Source organism: Mobula birostris, chromosome 9 (assembly GCF_030028105.1).
Source record: "Mobula birostris isolate sMobBir1 chromosome 9, sMobBir1.hap1, whole genome shotgun sequence".
In the NCBI taxonomy this organism is placed as follows: Eukaryota; Metazoa; Chordata; class Chondrichthyes; order Myliobatiformes; family Myliobatidae; genus Mobula; species Mobula birostris.
Window position 1 is genome coordinate 349234 of NC_092378.1, and position 21156 is coordinate 370389.

Consider the following 21156-nt stretch of genomic DNA (forward strand, 5'->3'; position numbering starts at 1 on the left):
ACTTGGAGTCGGACTGTGGTCGGGTGCTTCCAGGATGCTGCATCAGCAAGTTTGCGGCGCTGGAAGCTCATGGCAGGGAGAGTTTCTCCCTTCTACCGTCTGCATGAGATGTTGGGGCTATCGGGACTTTGAGACTTTTTTTTTTACTGTGCCCATGGTCTGCTGTTATCAAATTACGGTATTGCTTTGCACAGTTGTAACTATATGTTATAATTATGTGGTTTTTGTCAGTTTTAGTCTTGGTCTGTCTTGTGTTTCTGTGATATCATACTGGAGGAACATTGTATCATTTTTTAATGCGTTCATTTCTAAATGACAATAAACGAGGACTGAGTGTCCTCATAATCTAAAAAAGCACTCTGGGGTATTTACAGTCTTGTGCAGAGCAGTTGCCATAGCAAGCCCTGATGCATTCAGGTGGGATGCATCTGCAACAAAAATGGTGCAGGTCAAGAATGTGCTGAGTTTCCTTAGCCCTCTGAGGAAGTAGAGGTGATGGTGTTCTCTCTTGGTCATAGAGTCTATCAGGATATTGAGAATGATCTTGGAAATAAAAGGAATAATATATGAGAAGCATTTGATGGCTCTGGGCCTGTACTCACTAAAGTTTAGAAGAATGCTGGGGGAACCTCATTGAAGCCTACATAATGTTGAAAGGTCTAGACAGAGTGGGAATGGAGAGGATGTTTCTGACAGTGGATGAGTCTAGGACCAGAGGACACATTCTCAGAATAGAAGGATGGCTCTGTAGAATAGAGACGAGGAGGAATTTCTTTAGCCAGACGGTGTTGAATCTGTGGAATTCATGGCTGTGGAGACCACGTCATTGGGTATATTTAAAGCAGAGGTTGATAGGTTCTTGATTAGTAAGGTTGTCAAAGATTACAAGGAAAAGGCAGACGAATGGGGTTGAGAAGGATAATAAATCTACTACGATTGAATGGCAGAGCAGACTTGCTGTGCCGAATGGCCTAATGCTGCCCCTATGTCTTTATGAACTTATCGTATTGGCAATGCTTTACACTTAAGAACTCAGATCTCAACTACCTGCAACTTGCCACGATTGATATATACCTACGGAGATGTGTGTCCAATACTGTGTGAGCTATTACATATTTTTCCAGTACTTTTTATTTTTATTGAACATTTCAGATTTTGATAAATTGTATCACCTTGAAGATAATTGAAAACAATTGGCCAAGGGGCAGATATCAAATGCATCTATACATATTTTTTAGTCAAGAGGAAGTACAACTCCTTTGGTTACAACTTCGGAAAGATGAGCCCCAATTGCTCAGTAATTTTGAAGCACTTCTGGCAAAAATTTCCATCCAGATACGAGAGGCAAGCAAGGAAAAGGAAATGATGGAGTTTGCTCTGAAAAGGTTTGTTTGCATTATAATAATTTCTATTTAACAGATAACTGGCATTATTTAAAAAATTTGTGAATTGTGTATTTAAACTGATTGTTCCCATCACTCATGAAACCCAAGCAATAAGCTGGATGACTATCAATTCTAAGGTATTAATCAGGTAGTTCAGCATAACTGTAGCCAGGCACTGAAGTTTGGATAGGTGTGTGGTAGATGTTACAGTTCCTCCAGGATGTCTTCTACCAGAAGCTGCAGGTCCAATGCTGGTACTTAATGATTGACATGGACGTGCTGGAGCAAAGAACCGGCATTCTCAACTGTATGACTCCATGACTAACTGGATTCCAAGTCACAGAACTAAATTCAACATGTACTCAAAATCCAAATTGAAAAACATACGTGGAAATAAGAAAATTTGAAAAGTAAACGACCTGACACACGAACATCCTCTTTCTCTCCACGGATGCTGTCTGCCCCACTGAAATAGAGCAACACATTCAATGAGAATCAGTTTTAGTTCAGATTTTAGTCTTTTTCGTATTTGCTTGATCTGAAATCTTGATGCATGACCTTGGAGATAAAACTGATGCATTTATACAATACCACAATGCTCAAATCCGTCTGCTCAGAATTACCTAGCGCTGACCATCTAATCCTCAGAGTGACCTGTATGATTGATTGAAGGTATTGAACTGGAGTCAGTACCACATAATAGGAACATCAGAAAGGAGGAGTACCATGGTAGTGTGGCAGTTAGCTCAACACTATTATGGCTCGGGGCGTTACGGAGTTCAGAGTTCAATTCCAGCACCATCTGTAAGAAGTTTGCACATTCTCCCCTTGAACACTGTGAGTTTCCTCTGGGTGCTTCAGTTGCCTCCCACAAAGGTGTACTGTTTAATAGATTAATTGATCATTGTAAATTGTCCTGTGACGAGGCTAGGATTAAATAGATGGGTTGCTGGGTGGTGCCCCTTGTTTGGCTGGAAGGGCTATTCCATGCTGTATGTCTAAATAAATGATTTTCCAGGAATTGGAACCCATGCTCCTTGCACATCCAACTTTTCGTTCTTGATAGTTCCTCCCCTGTATTGACACTTGGTTGAAGTCTTTGAACACAAAGTAAGCAGCTGTGCATTAGCTTCATCTCAAACTAAATGTCTTGTTTATTTGCAGAAAAGAGACAGAATACCTTGAAGAAATTAAACACCTCTATGATGAAACAGAGCAACAGATTCAAAGGGAAAAAGAGAGAATATTTGACAAAGTATGAGGTTAAATGTATCCTTGGTGAATTAGTTTTTTGTTAAATTATGTGGTTATTTATTTTCATTTTTAAAATATCCTGGAAGCTTTGCTTAAGAAGGTTATATGATGCTGTGTACCTGCCTTTCTTTTGCTCAGGGTATGGATTTGAAGTCTCGATGTCAAGAATTAGAAGAGGTGCTAAGGGTTAAAGAGCAAGAACAGGAGCAACTCTCACAAAGCCACAAGAGGGTAATACTGGCAGTTTTTCATTCACTCTGAGCCTTATTTTAGAATTAGAATTATGGCTTTAGTTTTTAAACTTCACGGATATGTGTCCTACCTAACCCATTAAACAATGTGGTCCATGAGAATAATAGTGAACAAAGTGGACAATGAAGTTGGTTATCAAATGTTTATAACATGGGCATGTGCAGCACTTGAATGGGGTAGCCACTGTTTCCTTTAATTTTAGAGATGTTTGTTTTTAATTCAGTTGCAACTTAGAAGTCATTCTAAATAACTCAGACATTTTTTTGAATGTAGCCATTGTGTTTTAGTAATTGAATTGCCAGTATGTTGTTTTGCACTGAATGGAGTAGCACTGCAATCTGATTGTCCTCAGCAATGACAATGAAGCTCTAACTAATCAAAAATGATCGAGGATCTTTATCAATTGGGCCAAAGAATGGTTAATGGAGCTTAATTTGAATGAGCGACGTATTGCATTTTGAAAAGTCAATTCCGGGTAGGACTTTCGCAGTGAACAGCAGGGCTCTGGGGAATGTTATGAAACAGATGGACCTTGGAGTGCATGGTTCACGGGTAGGCAGGGTGTTATCATTTCAGAGCAATTATGAAGAAAGCACAGCAACACCTCTACTTCCTTAGGAGTCTGTGAGGATTCGGTATGACATCCTTGGGACTTGTACCACCAGGTTCACCCCTCAACTATCAGGCTCTTGGACCAACCTCACTCAACTTCACCTGCCCCATTGCTGAACTGTTCCCACAACCTGTGGACACACTTTCAAGGACTCTTCATCTCATGTTTGTTTGTTATTATTTCTTTCTCTTTGTAATTGAACGGTTTGCTGCCTTGTGCACACTGCTTGAACACTCAAGTTTGTGTGCTCTTTCACTGATTCTGTTATGGATTTTTTGAGTATGCTCTCAAGGAAATGAATCTGACGGTTGTATCTGGTGACATAAACAGTATGTACTTTGATAATAAATTTACTTTGACCTTTGAACTTTGATAAAGAAGATTTTGGTGTTTTGGTCATCATTAGTCAGGACATTGGGTATTAAAGTTAGGAGATATGGTGCAGTTGTACAGGAAGCTGGTGAGGCCATACTTGAAATATTGTGTTCAGTTTAATTGCCCTGAAAAGAGTAGAAAATATTTACAAGGATGGAAGGAGGACGCTATGGTTGGCACCAACCAGATGGGCTAAAGAACTTACTTACATGCTGTATGACTCTATGATATTACCAGGACTTGAGGGATAGAGTTATATGAAGAGGCTGCACAGACTAAGACTTTATTTCTTGGAGTGACGGAAACTGAGGAGTGATCTTATAGAGGTGTATAAAATCACAAGGCTAGTGGTGCCATAGCTTATAATGGGACATGGACAAGGTGCATATCTGAGCTGAGAAGTGCCAGATGGAGTTCAATATAGAAAAGTGTGAAGTAGTTAACTTTGGAAGGTCGAACTTGAATGCAGAGTGGAAAGTCAAGGGGCAGATTCTTAGCAGTGTGGAGGAACGAAGGGCTCCATAGATCCCTCAAAATTGCCACACAAGTTAATGGGGATGTTAAGAAAGTGTATGTGTGTTGGCTTCATCAGACAGGTGATTGAGTTCAAGAGCCACAAAGTTGTAAGTCCATAAGACATAGAAGCAGACTTAGGCCATTTAGCCCATCGAGTCTGCTCCGCCATTCAATCATGGCTGATCCTTTTTTTTTAACTCCTCAGCCCCATTTCCCAGCCTTCTCCCCGTAACCTTTGATGCCATGTCCAATCAGGAACCTATTAATCTCTGCCTTAAACATACCCAATGACCTGGCCTCCACAGCTGCATGTGGCAACAAATTACACAAGTTCACCACCTCTGGCTAAAGAAATTTCTCCGCATATCTGTTTTAAATGGATGCCCCTCTATCCTGAGGCTGTGCCCTCTTGTCGTAGACTCCCCTACCATGAGAAACATCCTTTCCACATCTACTCTGTCTAGACCTTTCAACATTTGAAATGGTCTAATTCTGCTCCTATGTCTTACGATGTAGTGCATGATTGTGCCATACACAGAGACACCATGTACAGAACTGTCTGTGGAAAGCTTTGGTCAAAGACATGGAAGCAACCAGACTAGTTCAATAAAAATAATGAGGAAATCAAGTCTCCACTTGACAAGCAACCAGACAAAAGCATACCTAAGCTCATACCAAGGTACAGTTTTCCAGAAATGTTTGTCACTATTGTCCAACAACACCATGATGGTATGATGGCCCAGGTATTGGAAGAAAGAGAATTTTCAGATCAGTTCCTGAACCAAGACTGTGTGTATGCCACCAACACTGCTTAGTATAATGTTTTCTGCAATACTGTCTGATGTCTACCCTGATAACGATGATGGAATCTGCCTTGGATATTGGTTTCTCAGTTCTTCTTAACCTGAGAGTCAACCAAAGCCAAAAGTGAGAAACCATCTTAACACACTTCCCTTTTGCTGAGGTCTTTGCACAATGCAAGCTTGGAAGCTGAAATGCAGCAAGGCGTGGACAAGTTTGCCATTGTCTGTGCAATTTTGGCCTCACATTGAGCGTAAAGAAAATAGGAACTATGCATCATCCTGCACCAGATATCCAAGGCACAGAAACAAACACCTTTGTGGATGGCAAGAATCTTTCTGTGGACAAGTTTATTCCATTGGCAACACTTTCTCAAGGTCAGTCAATAATGATGACAATGCTAACAATATTAATAGCAAAGGCAAACATGTCAGCAATAATTTTGAAACACCAGAAGTAAAGTGTGGGAATGAGGAGGAATTAACCCATAACCCAAGCTGAATAGCTTGTGAGATATGTCCTCTAGACCCCACAAAATTCTTTAAAATTTTCCCTGTAATCTTTCAACCTTATTTACATCTTTCCTGTAGGTAGGTGATCAAAACTACACACAATATTCCAAATTAGACCTCATCAACGTCTCATACAACTTCACCATAACGTTGAATTGAATTGAATTGACTTTATTTCTTGCATCCTAAACATACATGAGGAGTAAAAATCTTGTATGTTACGTCTCCGCATAAATGTGCAATGTGCAATCATAGTAATATATAATAATTTATAATAAATAGAAAAGTCAATGTAACATAGAGATACACTCAAATCAGCACGAGTTTATCAGTCTGATGGCCTGGTGGAAGAAGCTGTCCCGGAGCCTGTTGGTCCTGGCTTTTATGCTGCAGTACCATTCCCTGGTTGGTAGCAGCTGGAATAGATTGTGGTTGGGGTGACTTGGGTCCCCAATGATCCTACGGGCCCTTTTTACACAGCTGTCCTGAATCATGGGAAGTCCACAAGTACAGATGCGCTGGGCTGTTCACACCACTGTCTGCAGAATCCTGCGATTGAGGGAGGTACAGTTCCCATACCAGGCAGTGATGCAGCCAGTCAGGATGCTGTCAATTGTGCTCTTGTAGAAAGTTCTTGGGATTTGGGGGCCCATACCAAACTTCCTCAACCTTCTGAGATGAAAGGCACTGTTGTGCCTTTTTCACCACACATCTGGTGTGTATAGACCAAGTGAGGTTCTCAGTAATGTGGATGCTAAGGAACTTAAAGCTGTTTACCCTCTCAACCCAGATCTATTGACGTCAAAGGGGTTAGTCCATCTCCATTCTCCTGTAGTCCACAACCAGCTCCTTTGTTTTTGTGACATTGAGGGAGAGGTTGTTTTCTTGACACCACTGTCAGAGAAATGACTTCTTCTCTGTAGGCCACCTCGTTATTGTTTGAGATTAGGCCAATCTATGTAGTGTTGTCAGAAATTTAATTAGTAGATTAGAGCTGTGGGTGGCGACACAGTCTTGGGTATACAAGGATTAAAGGAAGGGACCTGGTACACTTCCCATCTCCTGTACATAATACGTTGATTTATGAAGGCCAAAGTACCAACAGCTTTCTTTCTGACCCTATCACCCTGTGACACCACTTTCAATGAGTTATAGACCTGCATTCGCAGTTCGCATTGTTTTACAGCAATCCTCAGTGCCCTACCATTCACAAGGTAAGACCTACCCTGTTTGGTCCTATCAATCCTTGCACTTGTCTGCATTAAATTCCATCTGCCATTTTTCAGCCCATTTTTCCAGCTGGTTCAGATCTCTCTACAAGCCATAATACGTTTTTCACTGTGCACTAAAACCCCAATCTTGGTGTCATCTGCAAACTTACTGATTCAGTTAACCACATTATCAGCCAGATTGTTGATATTGATGACAAACAACAATGGACCCAGCATCGATCCTTGCGGCACTCCACTAGTCAGAGAGGCAACCATCTGCCACCACAACTACCATTTTGAGTACTTTTGGGGGAAATGACCTACCTGGGGGAAGAACATAAGAACATAGGAAATAGGAGCAGGAGTAGGCCATCCGGCCTTCGAGCTTGCCCCGCCATTCAATAAGATCATGGCTGATCTGTCCGATCTGAAGCAACAGCGGCCGTGCCTCTGGCACTAAGTCTGGCCTTGCAGCACAGAAAGGTAGGGGGCTGAAGAGGATGGCAGCAGTAATAGGGGACTCTATAGTCGGTGGACACAAAAAGGAAACATGGATGGTAGTTTGCCTCCCAGGTGCCAGAGTCTGCGATGATTCTGAGGGGAGGGGAGGGAACGTCGACTCAGACCATAAGAGGCCTGTGTCAGGCATTTTCATGCCTTGCAAGACGCAGATTGGAAGTCTGTGTGGGGCGCCACTCCTCGCACAGACACTAGAGCAATGTGTGGTTAAGTGCCTTGCTCAAGAACACAAAAACGCTGCCATAGCTGAGACTCGAACTAGCGACCTTCAGAACACTAGACGAATGCTTTAACCACCTGGCCACGTGCCCAACAATATCCTGAAAGGGGAGTGTGAGCAGCCAGAAATTGCGGTACATATTGGTACCAACGACACAAGCAGACACAAGAGACTTGTTCTGGAGCTGCTCCGGCCTATGGTCAGGCCACACTTAGATCCCCTCCAGTTCGCCTACCAGCCTCGACTAGGAGTTGAGGATGCCATTGTCTACCTGCTGAACCGTGTCTACGCCCACCTGGACAAGCCAGCGAGCACTGTGAAAGTCATGTTTTTTGACTTCTCCAGTGCGTTCAACACCATCCGCCCTGCTCTGCTGGGGGAGAAGCTGACAGCGATGCAGGTGGATGCTTCCCTGTTGTCATGGATTCTTGATTACCTGACTGGCAGACTACAGTACATGTGCTTGCAACATTGTGTGTTCGACAGAGTGATCAGCAGCACTGGGGCTCCACAGGGGACTGTCTTGTCTCCCTTTCTCTTCACCATTTACACCCCGGACTTCAACTACTGCACAGAGTCTTGTCATCTTCAGAAGTTTTCTGATGACTCTGCCATAGTTGGATGCATCAGCAAGGGAGATGAGGCTGAGTACAGGGCTACAGTAGGAAACTTTGTCACATGGTGTGAGCAGAATTATCTGCAGCTTAATGTGAAAAAGACTAAGAAGTTGGTGGTAGACCTGAGGAGAGCTAAGGCACCGGTGACCCCTGTTTCCATCCAGGGGTTCAGTGTGGACATGGTGGAGGATTACAAATACCTGGGGAAACGGATTGACAATAAACTGGACTGGTCAAAGAACACTGAGGCTGTCTACAAGAAGGGACAGAGCCGTCTCTATTTCCTGAGGAGACTGAGGTCCTTTAACATCTGCCGGCCGATGCTGAGGATGTTCTACGAGTCTGTGGTGGCCAGTGCTGTCATGTTTGCTGTTGTGTGCTGGGGCAGCAGGCTGAGGGTAGCAGACACCAACAGAATCAACAAGCTCATTCGTAAGGCCAGTGATGTTGTGGGGATTGAACTGGACTCTCTGACGGTGGTGTCTGAAAAGAGGATGCTGTTCAAATTGCATGCCATCTTGGTCAATGTCTCCCATCCACTACATAATATACTGGGTGGGCACAGGAATACATTCAGCCAGAGACTCATTCCACCGAGATGCAGCACAGAGCGTCATAGGAAGTCATTCCTGCCTGTGGCCATCAAACTTCACAACTCCTCCCTTGGAGGGTCAGACACCCTGAGCCAATAGGCTGGTCCTGGATTTATTTCCTGGCATAACTTACATATTACTATTTAACTATTTATGGTTTTATTACTATTTAATTATTTATGGTGCAACTGTAACGAAAACCAATTTCCCCCGGGATCAATAAAGTATGACTATGACTATAGAAAAAGGGAAGAGATCCTGAAAAAAAAATATAGGGAGTTAGGTAGGAAGCTGAGAAGCAGGACCTCAAGGGTAGTGATCTTGGATTGCTGCCTGTGCCGTGTGACAGTGAGGACAGGAATAGAATGAGGTGGCAGATAAATACATAGCTGAAGAATTGGAGCAGGGGGCAGGGTTTCAGATTTCTGGATAATTGGGTGCTCTTCTGGGGCAGGTAGGACCTGTACTAAAGGGACGGGTTGCACTTGAATCCTAGGGGGACCAATATTCTTGTGAGCAGATTTACTAGAGCTATTGGGAGTAGTTTAAACTAATCTGGGATGGGAACCAGTACGATAGAGTTGAGGATGAACCAGCAGGTTTACAAGTAGATGATGGGTGTAACATGAATGTGAGGAAGGACAAGCCAATGATTGTGTGCAAGTGCAGACAGAGCAAAGAGTTAAATTGTACCACAGAGGCAAAATTCAAAAGGGCAAAGAATGCAGGACTGAAGGTGCTGTATTTAAATGCGCATAGCATTCGTAATAAAGTGGATGAACTCATGGTACAATTAGAGATTGGTTGTTGTGGGAAAGAACGTCATATTTGGACCTTAACATCAAAGGATATACTTTATCAAAAGGATAGGTGGTGGTGTGGCTCTGTTGGTAAGAGATGGAATTACATCTATGGACCCATGAGGGAGGAGCTGGCCAAAGTTGACTGGAAAGATACCCTAGCAGGGATGACAGTGGAACAACAATGGCAGGTATTTCTGGAAATAATACAGAAGGTGCAGGATCAGTTCATTCCAAAGAGGAAGAAAGATTCTAAAGGGAGTAAGGGGTGACCATGGCTGACAAGGGAAGTCAAGGACAGAATAAAAATAAGAGAAGAAGTATAACGTAGCAAAGATGAACGAGAAGCCAGAGGATTGGGAAACTTTTAAAGAGCAACAGAGGATAACTAAAAAGGCAATACGGGGAGAAAGGATGAGATACGAAGGCAAGCTAGCCAAGAATATAAAGGAGGATAGTAAAAGCTTCTTTAGGTATTTGAAGAGGAAAAAATTAGTTAAGACCAAAGTTGGGCACTTGATGACAGAAACGGGTGAAATTATTATGGGGAATGAGGAAATGGCGGACGAGTTGAACAGGTACTTTGGATCTGTCTTCACTAGAGAAGACACAAATAATCTCCCAGATGTAATAGTGGCTGGAGGACCTAGGGTAACGGAGGAACTGAAGGAGATTCACGTAAGACAGAAAATGGTGTTGGATAGACTGATGGGACTGAAGGCTGATAAATCCCCAGGGCCTGATGGTCTGCACCCCAGGTTACTTAAGGAGGTGGCTCTAGAAATCATGGACGCACTGGTAATTATTTTCCAATGTTCTATAGATTCAGGATCAGTTCCTGAGGACTGGAGGGTAGCTAATGTTATCTCACTTTTTAAGAAAGGAGGGAGAGAGAAAACAGAGATTTATAGACCAGTTAGCCTGACATCAGTGGTGGGGAAGATGCTGGAGTCAATTATAAAGGATGAAATAGTGGCACATTTGGATAGCAGTAACAGGATTGGTCTGAGTCAGCATGGATTTATGAAGGGGAAATCATGCTTGACCAATCTTCTGGAATTTTTTGAGGATGTAACTATGAAAATGGACAAGGGAGAACCAGTGGATGTAGTATACCTGGATTTTCAGAAAGCCTTTGATAAGGTCCCACATAGGAGATTAGTGAGCAAAATTAGAGCACATGGTATTGGGGGTAGGATACTGACATGGACAGAAAATTGGTTGGCAGACAGGAAACAAAGAGTAGGGATTAACAGGTCCCTTTCAGAATGGCAGGCGGTGACTAGTGGGGTATTGCAAGGCTCAGTTCTGGGACCGCAGCTATTTACAATATACATTAACGATTTAGATGAAGGGATTAAAAGTAACATTAGCAAATTTGCAGACGACACAAAGTTGGGTGGCAGTGTGAAATGTGCGGAGGATGTTGAGATAATGCAGGATGACTTGGACAGGTTGGGTGAGTGGGCAGATGCATGGCAGATGCAGTTTAATGTGGATAAATGTGAGGTTATCCACTTTGGTGGCAAGAACAGGAAGGCAGATTACTATCTGAATGGTGTCAAGTTAGGAAAAAGGGAAGTACAACGAGATCTAGGTGTCCTTGTTCATCAGTCACTGAAAATAAGCATGCAGGTACAGCAGGCAGTGAAGAAAGCTAATGGCATGTTGGCCTTCATGACAAGGGGAGTTGAGTACAGGAGCAAAGAGGACCTTCTGCAGTTGTACAGGGCCCTGGTGAGACCACACCTAGAGTATTGTGTACAGTTTTGGTCTCCAAATTTGAGGAAGGACATTCTTGCTACTGAGAGAGTGCCGCGTAGGTTCACGAGGTTAATTCCCGGGATGGCGGGACTGTCATATATTGAAAGATTGGAGCGACTGAGCTTGTATACACTGGAATTTAGAAGGATGAAAGGGGATCTGATTGAAACATATAAGATTATTAAGGGATTGGACACGTTAGAGGCAGGAAACATCTTTCCGATGTTGGGGGAGTCCAGAACCAGAGGCCACAATTTGAGAATAAGGGGTAGGCCATTTAGAACAGAGTTGAGGAAAAACTTTTTGACCCAGAGAGTTGTGGATTTGTGGAATGTGGTGGAAGAAGGCAGTGGAGGCCAATTCTCTGGATGCTTTCAAGAAAGAGTTAGATAGAGCTCTTAATGATAGCGGAGTTGAGGGATATGGGGAGAAGGCAGGAACAGGGTACTGATTGTGGATGATCAGCCATGATCACAGTGAATGGCGGTGCTGGCTCGAAGGGCCGAATGGCCTACTCATGCACCTATTGTCTATTGAAAGAGGTGACAGAGGGTAGAGAATGTTGAATCTTTGTGGGTGAAGTTAAGAAACTGCAAGAGTGAAAGAACCATTATGGGAATCATATATAGGCCTTCAAATAGCAACCAAGATGAGGGGTTGAGATTGAAAAGCGAGCTGGAAAAGGCATGTAAAAAGGGTAATGACACAATTGTAATGGTGGACTTCAATACGCAAGGGGATAAGAAAATCAGGTTGGTGTTGGGTTGCAAGAGAGGGAATTTGTTGAATGCCTACGAGATGACCTATTTAGAGCAGCTTGTGCTTGAGCCTACTCAGGGAAAGGCCATCTTAGATTGGGTGTTGTGTAATAACACAGATCTTATTAGGGTGCTTAATGTAAAGAAACCCGTGTTAGAGGCAGCGATCATAATATGATTGAGTTCATATTGCAATTTGAGAGGGAGAAGCATAAGTCACATGTATCATGATTGCAATGGAATAAAGGGAATTACAGAGGCATGAAAGAGGAGCTTGCCCAGGTGGATTGGAGGAGGATACTGGCAGGGATGATGGCAGAGCAGAGCTGGCTGAAGTTTCTGGGAATAGTTCACAAGGCGCAAGATAGATATCTCCCACAGAAGAAGTTCTGAAATGGTAGGGGTAGGCAACTGTGCCTTACAAGGAAAGTGCATAGAAACCAAGCAAAGGACATATTAAGGCAGCAAAAGTGAGTCAGAAGATGGATGATGGGGAAGCTTTTAACAAAAGCAACTAAGAAAGTGAGAAGAAGGGAAAAGGTGAAATATGAGGGCAAACTAGCCAATAATATAAAGCAGGATACCAAAAGGTTTTTCAGTTATATAAAGGGTAAATGGGAGGTGAGAGTTGATATTTGGCCACTGGAACATGATGCTGGTTAGGTAGCAATGGGGGACGAAGAAATGACAGATAAACTGAATGAGAACTTTGCCTCTGTCTTCACTGTGGAAGACACTCGTAGTGTGCCCAAGGACCGTGAGTGTCAGGGAGCAGGTCTGAGTGCCATTGCTATTACAAAGGAAAAAGTGCTAGGCAAACTCAAAAGGTTGTAAGGTGGATAAGTCATCTGGATCAAATGGACTACAACCCAGAGTCCTGAGAGAGGTTGCTGAAAAGATAATGGATGCATTGGTCATGATCTTTCAATAATCACTTGATTCTGGCATGGTCCCGGAGGACTGGAAGATTGCAAGTATCACTCCACTCTTTAAGAAGGGAGGAAGGCATAGAAAGGATATTATAGGCCAGTCAGCCCAACCTTAGTGGTTGGGAAAGTGTTGGAGTCTATTATTAAGGATGACATTTTGGGGTATTTGGAGACTAATGATAAAATAAGTTAAAGTCAGCATGGTTTCTGTAAAGGGAAATCTTGCCTGACAAATTTGTTAGAGTTCTTCAAGGAAGTAACAAGCAAGGTGACAAAGGAGAGGCAGAGAATGTCATTTACTTGGATTACTTGATAAAGTGCCACACATGAGATTGCGTAACAAGATAAAATCCTATGAGTTACAGGGAAGATACTGACACCAACGGAAAACTGGCTGACAGGCAGGAGGCAGCAAGTGGGAATAAAGGGGGCCTTTTTTTGGTTGGCTGCCAGTGACTAGTGGTGTTTCTCAGGGGTTAGTATTGTTTGTCAATGATTTGGATAATTGAGTTGCTGCCTTTGTGGCAAAGCTTGCGGATGATACAAAGATGGTTGGAAGGATAGGTAGTGTTGAGGAAGCAATGCGACTGCAGCAGACTTAGACAGACCCCTACATAATTTTATATGTGTCTATAAGATCTCTTCTCATTCTTCTGAATTCCAACGAGTGAGTCATCTCCTGTAGTCTCTCCTCGTAGTCTAACTCCCTCATCTCTGGAATCAACCTGGTGAACCTCCTCTGCACCGTGTCTAAAGCCAGTATATCCTTCCTCAAGTAAGGAGACCAGAACTGCACACAGTACTCCAGGTGCAGCCTCACCAGTACCCTGTGCAGTTGCAGCATAACCTCCCTGCTCTTGAATTCAATTCCTCTAGCAATGAAGCAATGAAGGCCAACATTCCATTTGCCTTCTTGACAGCCTGCTGCACCTGCAAACCAACCTTTGGTGATTCATGCACAAACACTCCCAAGTCCCTCTGCACAGCAGCATGCTGCGATTTTTTACCATTTAAATAATAATCTGCTCTTTCATTTTTCCTTCCAAGGTGGATGACCTCGCATTTACCAACATTGTACTCCAACTGCCTGACCCTTGCCCACTTACTTAACCTATCTATATCTCTCTGCAGACTCAATGTATCCTTTGCACAATTTGCTATTCCACTCAGTTTAGTGTCATCAGCAAACTTAGGTACACTACACTCGGTCCCCTCTTCCGGATCGTTAATGTATATCGTGAACAGTCGCGGGCCCAGCACTGACCCCTGTGGCACACCGCTCACCACTGATTGCCAACCAGAGTAACACCCATGTATCCCAACTCTCTGCTTTCTATTAGTTAACCAATCTGTATCCATGCTAAAATACATCACCCCCAACTCAATGCATCCTTATCTTATGGATAAGTCTTTTATGTGCACATTATCGAACGCCTTCTGAAAATAAAAGTAAATAACATCCATCTGTTCCCCTCTATCCACTGAGCTCGTTATATCCTCAAAGAACTCTAATAAGTTTGTCAAACAGGACCTGCCTTTGCTGAATCCATGCTGCATCTGCCTGGTGGATCCATTTCTTTCCAGATGCCTGCTATTTCTTCTTTAATGACAGCTTCAAGTATTTTCCCAACTGTAGATATTAAATTAACCAGTCTATAGTTACCTGCCTTTTGTCTACATCCTTTTTTGAACAGTGGCATTACATTTGCCATCTTCCAATCTGCTGAAACCATCCCAGTGTTCAGGGAATTTTGGTAAATCACTGAAGTCTCTCCTATAATTTCTGCCATTTCTTTCAGTACCCTAGGAAGCATTCCGTTAGGACCAGGGGACTTGTCTATCTTCAGGCCCACAAGTTTGCTCAGCACCACCTCTTTAGTGATAGCTATTGTATCAAGATTGTCACCTCCCATCGCAACCATAACATCTTTCTTTGGCATGCTAGACGTGTCCTCCACCATGAAGACTGATAAAGTAGTCATTCAAAGCCTCGGCCATTTCCTCACTACCCATTATCAATTCCCCCTTTTCATCCTCCAAGGGAACTACGTTCACTGTACCCACCCTTTTCCCATTTATATAATTATAAAAACTTCTACTATCTGTTTTTATATTTTGTGCTAGTTTATTTTCATAATCTAGCTTCCCTTTCTTTATTGCTCAATTAGTGGTTCTTTGTTGCTTTTTAAAGTTTTCCTAATCTTCCATTTTTCCACTACCCTTGGCAACTTTGTATGCATGAACTTTTGTTTTGATGCCTTCTTTTACTTCCTGAGTTATCCCAGGCTGGCTCTCCCTATCCTTACTGTCCTTGCTTTTAGACCATAAGACCATAAGGTTCAGGAGCAGAAGTAGGCCATTCGGCCCATCGAGTGTGCTCTGCCATTCAATTATGGGCTGATCCACTTCATCCAGTCACTCCCCTGCTTTCACCCCATACCCTTTGATGCCCTGGCTAATCAAGAACCTATCTATCTCTGTCTTAAATACACCCAATGACTTGGCCTCCACATCCGCTCGTGGCAACAAATCCCACAGATTTATCACCCTCTGACTAAAGTAATTTCTCTGCATCTCAGTTCTAAAAGGACTTCCTTCAATCTTGAAGTCGTGCCCTCTTGTCCTAGAATCCTCTACCATGGGAAATAACTTTGCCATGTCTAATCTGTTCAGGACTTTTAACATTTGGAATGTTTCTATGAGATTCCCCCCTCATTCTCCTGAACTCCAGGGAATACAGCCCAAGAGCTGTCAGACGTTCCTCATACTGTAATCCTCTCATTCCTGGAATCATTCTCGTGAATCTTCTCTGAACCCTCTCCAATGTCAGTATATTCTTTCTAAAATAAGGAGCCCAAACTGGAATATACTTTTGTTGAGCACTGTGGAAAAATCTCTTTGAAAGTCTTCCGTTGTTCCTCAACCGCCCCACCATATAACCTGTATTTCCAGTCTACACTAGCCAAATCCTCCCTCATCCCATTGTAGTCTGCATTGTTTAGGCATAATACACTGGTTTTAGATTGAACTATTGCACCCTCCATTGTATGAGAAATTCAATCATACTGTGATCACTCTTTCCAGGAGGATCCCTAACTACAAGATCACTAATTTTACCTGTCTCATTGCACAGGACCAGATCTAAGGTAGCACATTCCCTTGTAGGTTCAATAACATGCTGTTCAAGAAAGCAATCACGGATGCATTCTATGAAGTCCTCCTCAAGACTGCCTCGACCAACTTGATTCACCTAATCTACAGTGGCATGCAAAAGTTTGGGCACCCCGGTCAAAATTTCTGTTCCTGTGAATAATTAAGTGAGTAGAAGATGAACTGATCCCCAAAAGTCATAAAGTTAAAGATGAAACATTCTTTTCAACATTTTAAGCAAGATTAGTGTATTATTTTTGTTTTGTACAATTTTAGAGTGAAAAATAGGAAAGAAGCACCATGCAAAGGTTTGGGCACCCCAAGAGATTTGAGCTCTCAGATAACTTTTATCAAGGTCTCAGACCTTAATTAGCTTGTTAGGGCTGTGGCTTGTTCACAGTCATCGTTAGGAAAGGCCAGATGATGCAAATTTCAAAGCTTTATAAATACCCTGACTCCTCAAACCTTGTCCCAACAATCAGCAGCCATGGGCTCCTCTAAGTGGCTACCTAGTACTCTGAAAATTAAAATAAATGATGCCCACAAAACAGGAGAAGGCCATAAGAATATAGCAAAGCGTTTTCAGGTAGTGGTTTCCTCAGTTCGTAATGTAATCAAGAAATGGCATTTAACAGGAACGGTGGAGGTCAAGTTGAGGTCTGGAAGACCAAGAAAATGTTCCGAGAGAACTGCTTGTAGGATTGCTAGAAAGGCAAATTAAAACCCCTGTTTGACTGCAAAAGACCTTCAGGAAGATTTAGCAGACTCTGGAGTGGTGGTGCACTGTTCTACTGTGCAGTGATAGCTGCACAAATATGATTTTCATGGAACAGCCATCAGAAGAAAACCTTTCCTGTGTCCTCACCACAAAATTCAGCATCAGAAGTTTGCAAAGGAACATCTGAACAAGCCTGATGCATTTTGGAAACAAGTCCTGTGGACTGATGAAGTTAAAATAGAATTTTTTGGCCGCAATGAGCAAAGGTATGTTTGGAGAAAAAAGGGTGCAGAATTTCATGAAAAGGAAACCTCCCCAACTGTTAAGCACGGGGGTGGATCGATCATGCTTTGGGCTTGTGTTGCAGCCAGTGGCACGGGGAGCATTTCATTGGTAGAGGGAAGAATGAATTCAATTAAATACCAGCAAATTCTGGAAACAAACATCACACTGTCTGTAAAAAGCTGAAGATGAAAAGAGGATGGCTTCTACAACAGGATAATGAACCTAAACACACCTCAAAATCCACAATGGACTACCTCAAGAGGCACAAGCTGAAGGTTTTGCCATGGCCCTCACAGTCCCCTGACCTAACCATCATTGAAAATCTGTTGATAGACCTCAATACAGCAGTGCATGCAAGACAGCCCAAGAATCTCACAGAACTAGAAGCCTTTTGCAAGGAAGAATTGGTGAAAATCCCCCAAACAGGAATTGAAAGACTCTTAGCTGGCTACAGAAAACGTTTACAAGCTGTGATATTTGCCAAAGGAGGTGTTACTAAGTACTGACCATGCAGGGTGCCCAAACTTTTGCTTTGGGCCCTTTTCCTTTTTTGTTATTTTGAAACTGTAAAAGATGGAAATAAAAAGGTAATCTTGCTTAAGATATTAAAGAAATGTGTCATTAACTTTATGCCTTTTGGAAATCAGGTCATCTTCTACTCACTTAGCTATTCACAGTAACAGAAATTTTGACCGTGGTGCCCAAACTTTTGCATACCACTGTATGTACAAGTTAAAGTCCCCCATGATACCTGCTGTTCCATTCTTACATGCCTCAGATATTTCTCTGTTTATTGCCTGTGCCACTGTAAAGTTATTATTCGGTGGCCTATAGACAACCCCCACCAGTGAATTTTTCCCTTTACCATTCTTTCTCTCTACGCAGATGGATTCAACATTCTGCTGCTTAAATCTGGTATCGTCTCTCACTATCGGCCTGATCTCATCTTTATTTAAGAGTGCTACCCAACCTCCTTTCCTTCCTGCTTATCCTTCTGTAGTACCTGATATCTTCGGATATTTAATTCTCAATCCAATCCACCCTGCAATCACGTCTCTGTAGTGGCCACTAATTCATATCCCCTTGTACTGATTTGTGCAACAAGTTCACTGACCTTGTTTCGAATACTACAAGCATTCAAATAAACTGCCCTTCCACTCATTGTGCTTTTAAAATCTTGTAATCTTTTACTCTTTTGCACTTGACTGTTCTTCACTCCACTCTTACTTTTCTCAATTTTATTTTTTGCTTTTTCTTTAGCTTTACCACACTTTTCTTTTTTGCTTTACTTCTCCAATCTGTTGAACTCACCCCCCTACTATTTAGTTTAAAGCTCTATCCCCAGCCCTAGTTACGTGATTTGCTACGATTCAGATCCCATCACAGTTCAGGTGGAGCCTGTCCTAATGGTACAGTTCCTTCCTTCCTTCCTTCCCCTGTACTGGTGCTAACTTCTCACGAATTCAAATCCACTTCTCCCACACCAATCCTGAGCCCCACATTCAACTCTCTAATCTTCTTGACCCTATGCTAATTTGCATGTGGCTCAGATAGTAATCTAGAGATTACCACCTTTTTGGTTCAGCTTTTTAATTTAGCCCCTAGCTGCTCAAATTCCTTCAGTAGAACCTCTTTCCTCATTCAATCTATGTTGTTTGTGCCCACATGGACCATGACAACTGGATCTTTCCCCTCCCACTGTAAACTCCTCTGCAGGTCAAATACAATGTCTTGAACCCGGGCACCAGGCAGGCAACACAGCCTTTGGGATGCTCTTATCCTCGTGACAGAGAGCTCTGTCTATTCCCTGGAATGGTGAAGCAGACTCGATGGGCTGAATGGCAAATTCTGCCCTACATCTTATGATCTTATCATCTTAGTTCATCTGCCATCTCCTCATCCCCTTTTATTATTTCTCTGGTCACATTTTATAGCAGTCCTATATCAACTCTCATCTCTCTTTTCTTTTTCTCTTACTTGAAAAGCTTTTATTATCCACTTTGATATTATTTGCTAGTTTGCCTTTATGTTTCATATTTTCTCTCCTAATGATACTTTCAGTTGCTCTCGGTAGGTTTTTAGACCACAAGACCATAAGGTATAGGAGCAGGAGCAGAAGTAGGCCATTTGGCCCATTGAGTCTGCTCCACCATTCAATCATGGGCTGATCCAGTTCTTCCAGTCATCCCCACCTCTGCCTTCTCCCCATACCCTCTGATGCCCTGGCTAATCAAGAAGCTATCCATCTCTGCCTTAAGTACACCTAATGACTTGGCCTCCACAGCTGCTTGTTGCAACAAATTCCACAGATTTACCACCCTCTGACTAAAGTAATTTCTCCACATCTTTGTTTTAAATGGACGTTCCTCAATCCTGAATTCATGCCCTCTTGTCCAAGACTAACCTATCATGTGAAATAACTTTGCATATCTAAACTGTTCAGGCATTTTAATATTCGGAATGTTTCTATGAGATCCCCCTTCATTCTCCTGAGCTCCAGGGAAAACAGCCCAAGAGCTGCCAGACGTTCCTTATACGGTAACACTTCCAGTTTTGGAATCATTCTCGTGAATCTTCTCTGAACCCTCTCCAATGTCAGTTCTAAAATTGATGCCCTGGCTAATCAAGAACCTGTCTAAAATAAGGAGCCCAAAACTGCACACAGTACTCCAAGTATGGTCTCACGAGTGCCTTATAGAGCCTCAACATCACATCCCTGCTCTTATATTCTATACCTCTAGAAATGAATGCCAACATTGTATTCACCTTCTTCACCACCGACTCAACCTGGAGGTTAACCTTTAGGGTATCCTGCACAAGGACTCCCAATTCCCTTTGCATCTCTGCATTTTGAATTTTCTCCCCATCTAAGTAATAGTCTGGCCATTTATTTCTTCCACCAAAGTGCATGACCGTACACTTTCCAACATTGTATTTCATTTGCCACTTCTTTGCCCATTCCCCTAAACTATTTAATTCCCTCTACAGGCTTTCTGTTTCCTCAACACTACCTGCTCATCCACCTATCTTTGTATCATTGGCAAATTTAGTCACAAATCCATTAATCCCATACTCCAAATCATTGACATACATCCTTTACTCCACTGAAATGCTGCTTTGCCAGATTTTATTTTCTCCCTATCAAATGACAGTGGTATGAGAGAGGAGTTGGCCAAAGTAAATTGGTAGGAGATGCAGAAATGGCACGTGTTTCTGGGAAAAATGAGGTAAGTTTAACAAATCTTGTAGAGTTTTTCGAGGAGGTTACCAACAAAGTAGACGAAGGAAAGGCTGCGGATGTTATCTACATAGACTTTAGTAAGGCCTTTGACAAGGTCCCATATGGGAGGTTAGTTCAGAAAGTTCAGACAGTAGGTATCCATGGAGAGGTTGTAAACTGGATTCGAAACTGGCTGTGTGGGAGAAGACAGAGAGCGGTAGTGGATGATTGCTTCTCAGACTGGAGGCCTGTGACTAGTGGTGTGCCTCAAGGATCTGTGCTGGGGCCATTGTTGTTTGTGGTCTATATCAATGATCTAGATAATAATGTGGTAAATTGGATCAGCAAGTCTGCTGATGACACTAAGATAGGAGGCGTTGTGGACAGCGAGGAAGGCTTTCAAAGCTTGCAGAGGCATCTGGACCAACTGGAAAAATGGTCCAGAAAATGGCAGATGGAATTTAATGCAGACAATTGTGAGGTGTTGCATTTTGGAAGGACAAATCAAGGTAGGACATACACAGCAAACGGTAGGGCACTGAGGAGTGTGGAGGAACAAAGGGATCTGGGAGTTCAGATACATAATTCCCTGAAAGTGGTGTCACAGGTAGACAGGGTTGTAAAGAAGGCTTTTGGCACCCTGGCATTCATAAATCAAAGTATT

At 42.7% G+C, this 21156-nt stretch overlaps 1 protein-coding gene across 1 annotated transcript in view; it reads left to right on the plus strand.

The window, feature by feature from the left end:
- The window catches only part of cracr2aa (calcium release activated channel regulator 2Aa), a 159689-nt gene that overhangs the window by 19441 nt on the left and 119092 nt on the right, over positions 1-21156 (plus strand). The window contains exons 5-7 of the mRNA XM_072269306.1: positions 1239-1385; positions 2550-2640; positions 2778-2870. Of these exons, the coding sequence (XP_072125407.1) occupies positions 1239-1385; positions 2550-2640; positions 2778-2870 (331 nt within the window). The remainder of the gene's footprint in view (positions 1-1238; positions 1386-2549; positions 2641-2777; positions 2871-21156) is intronic.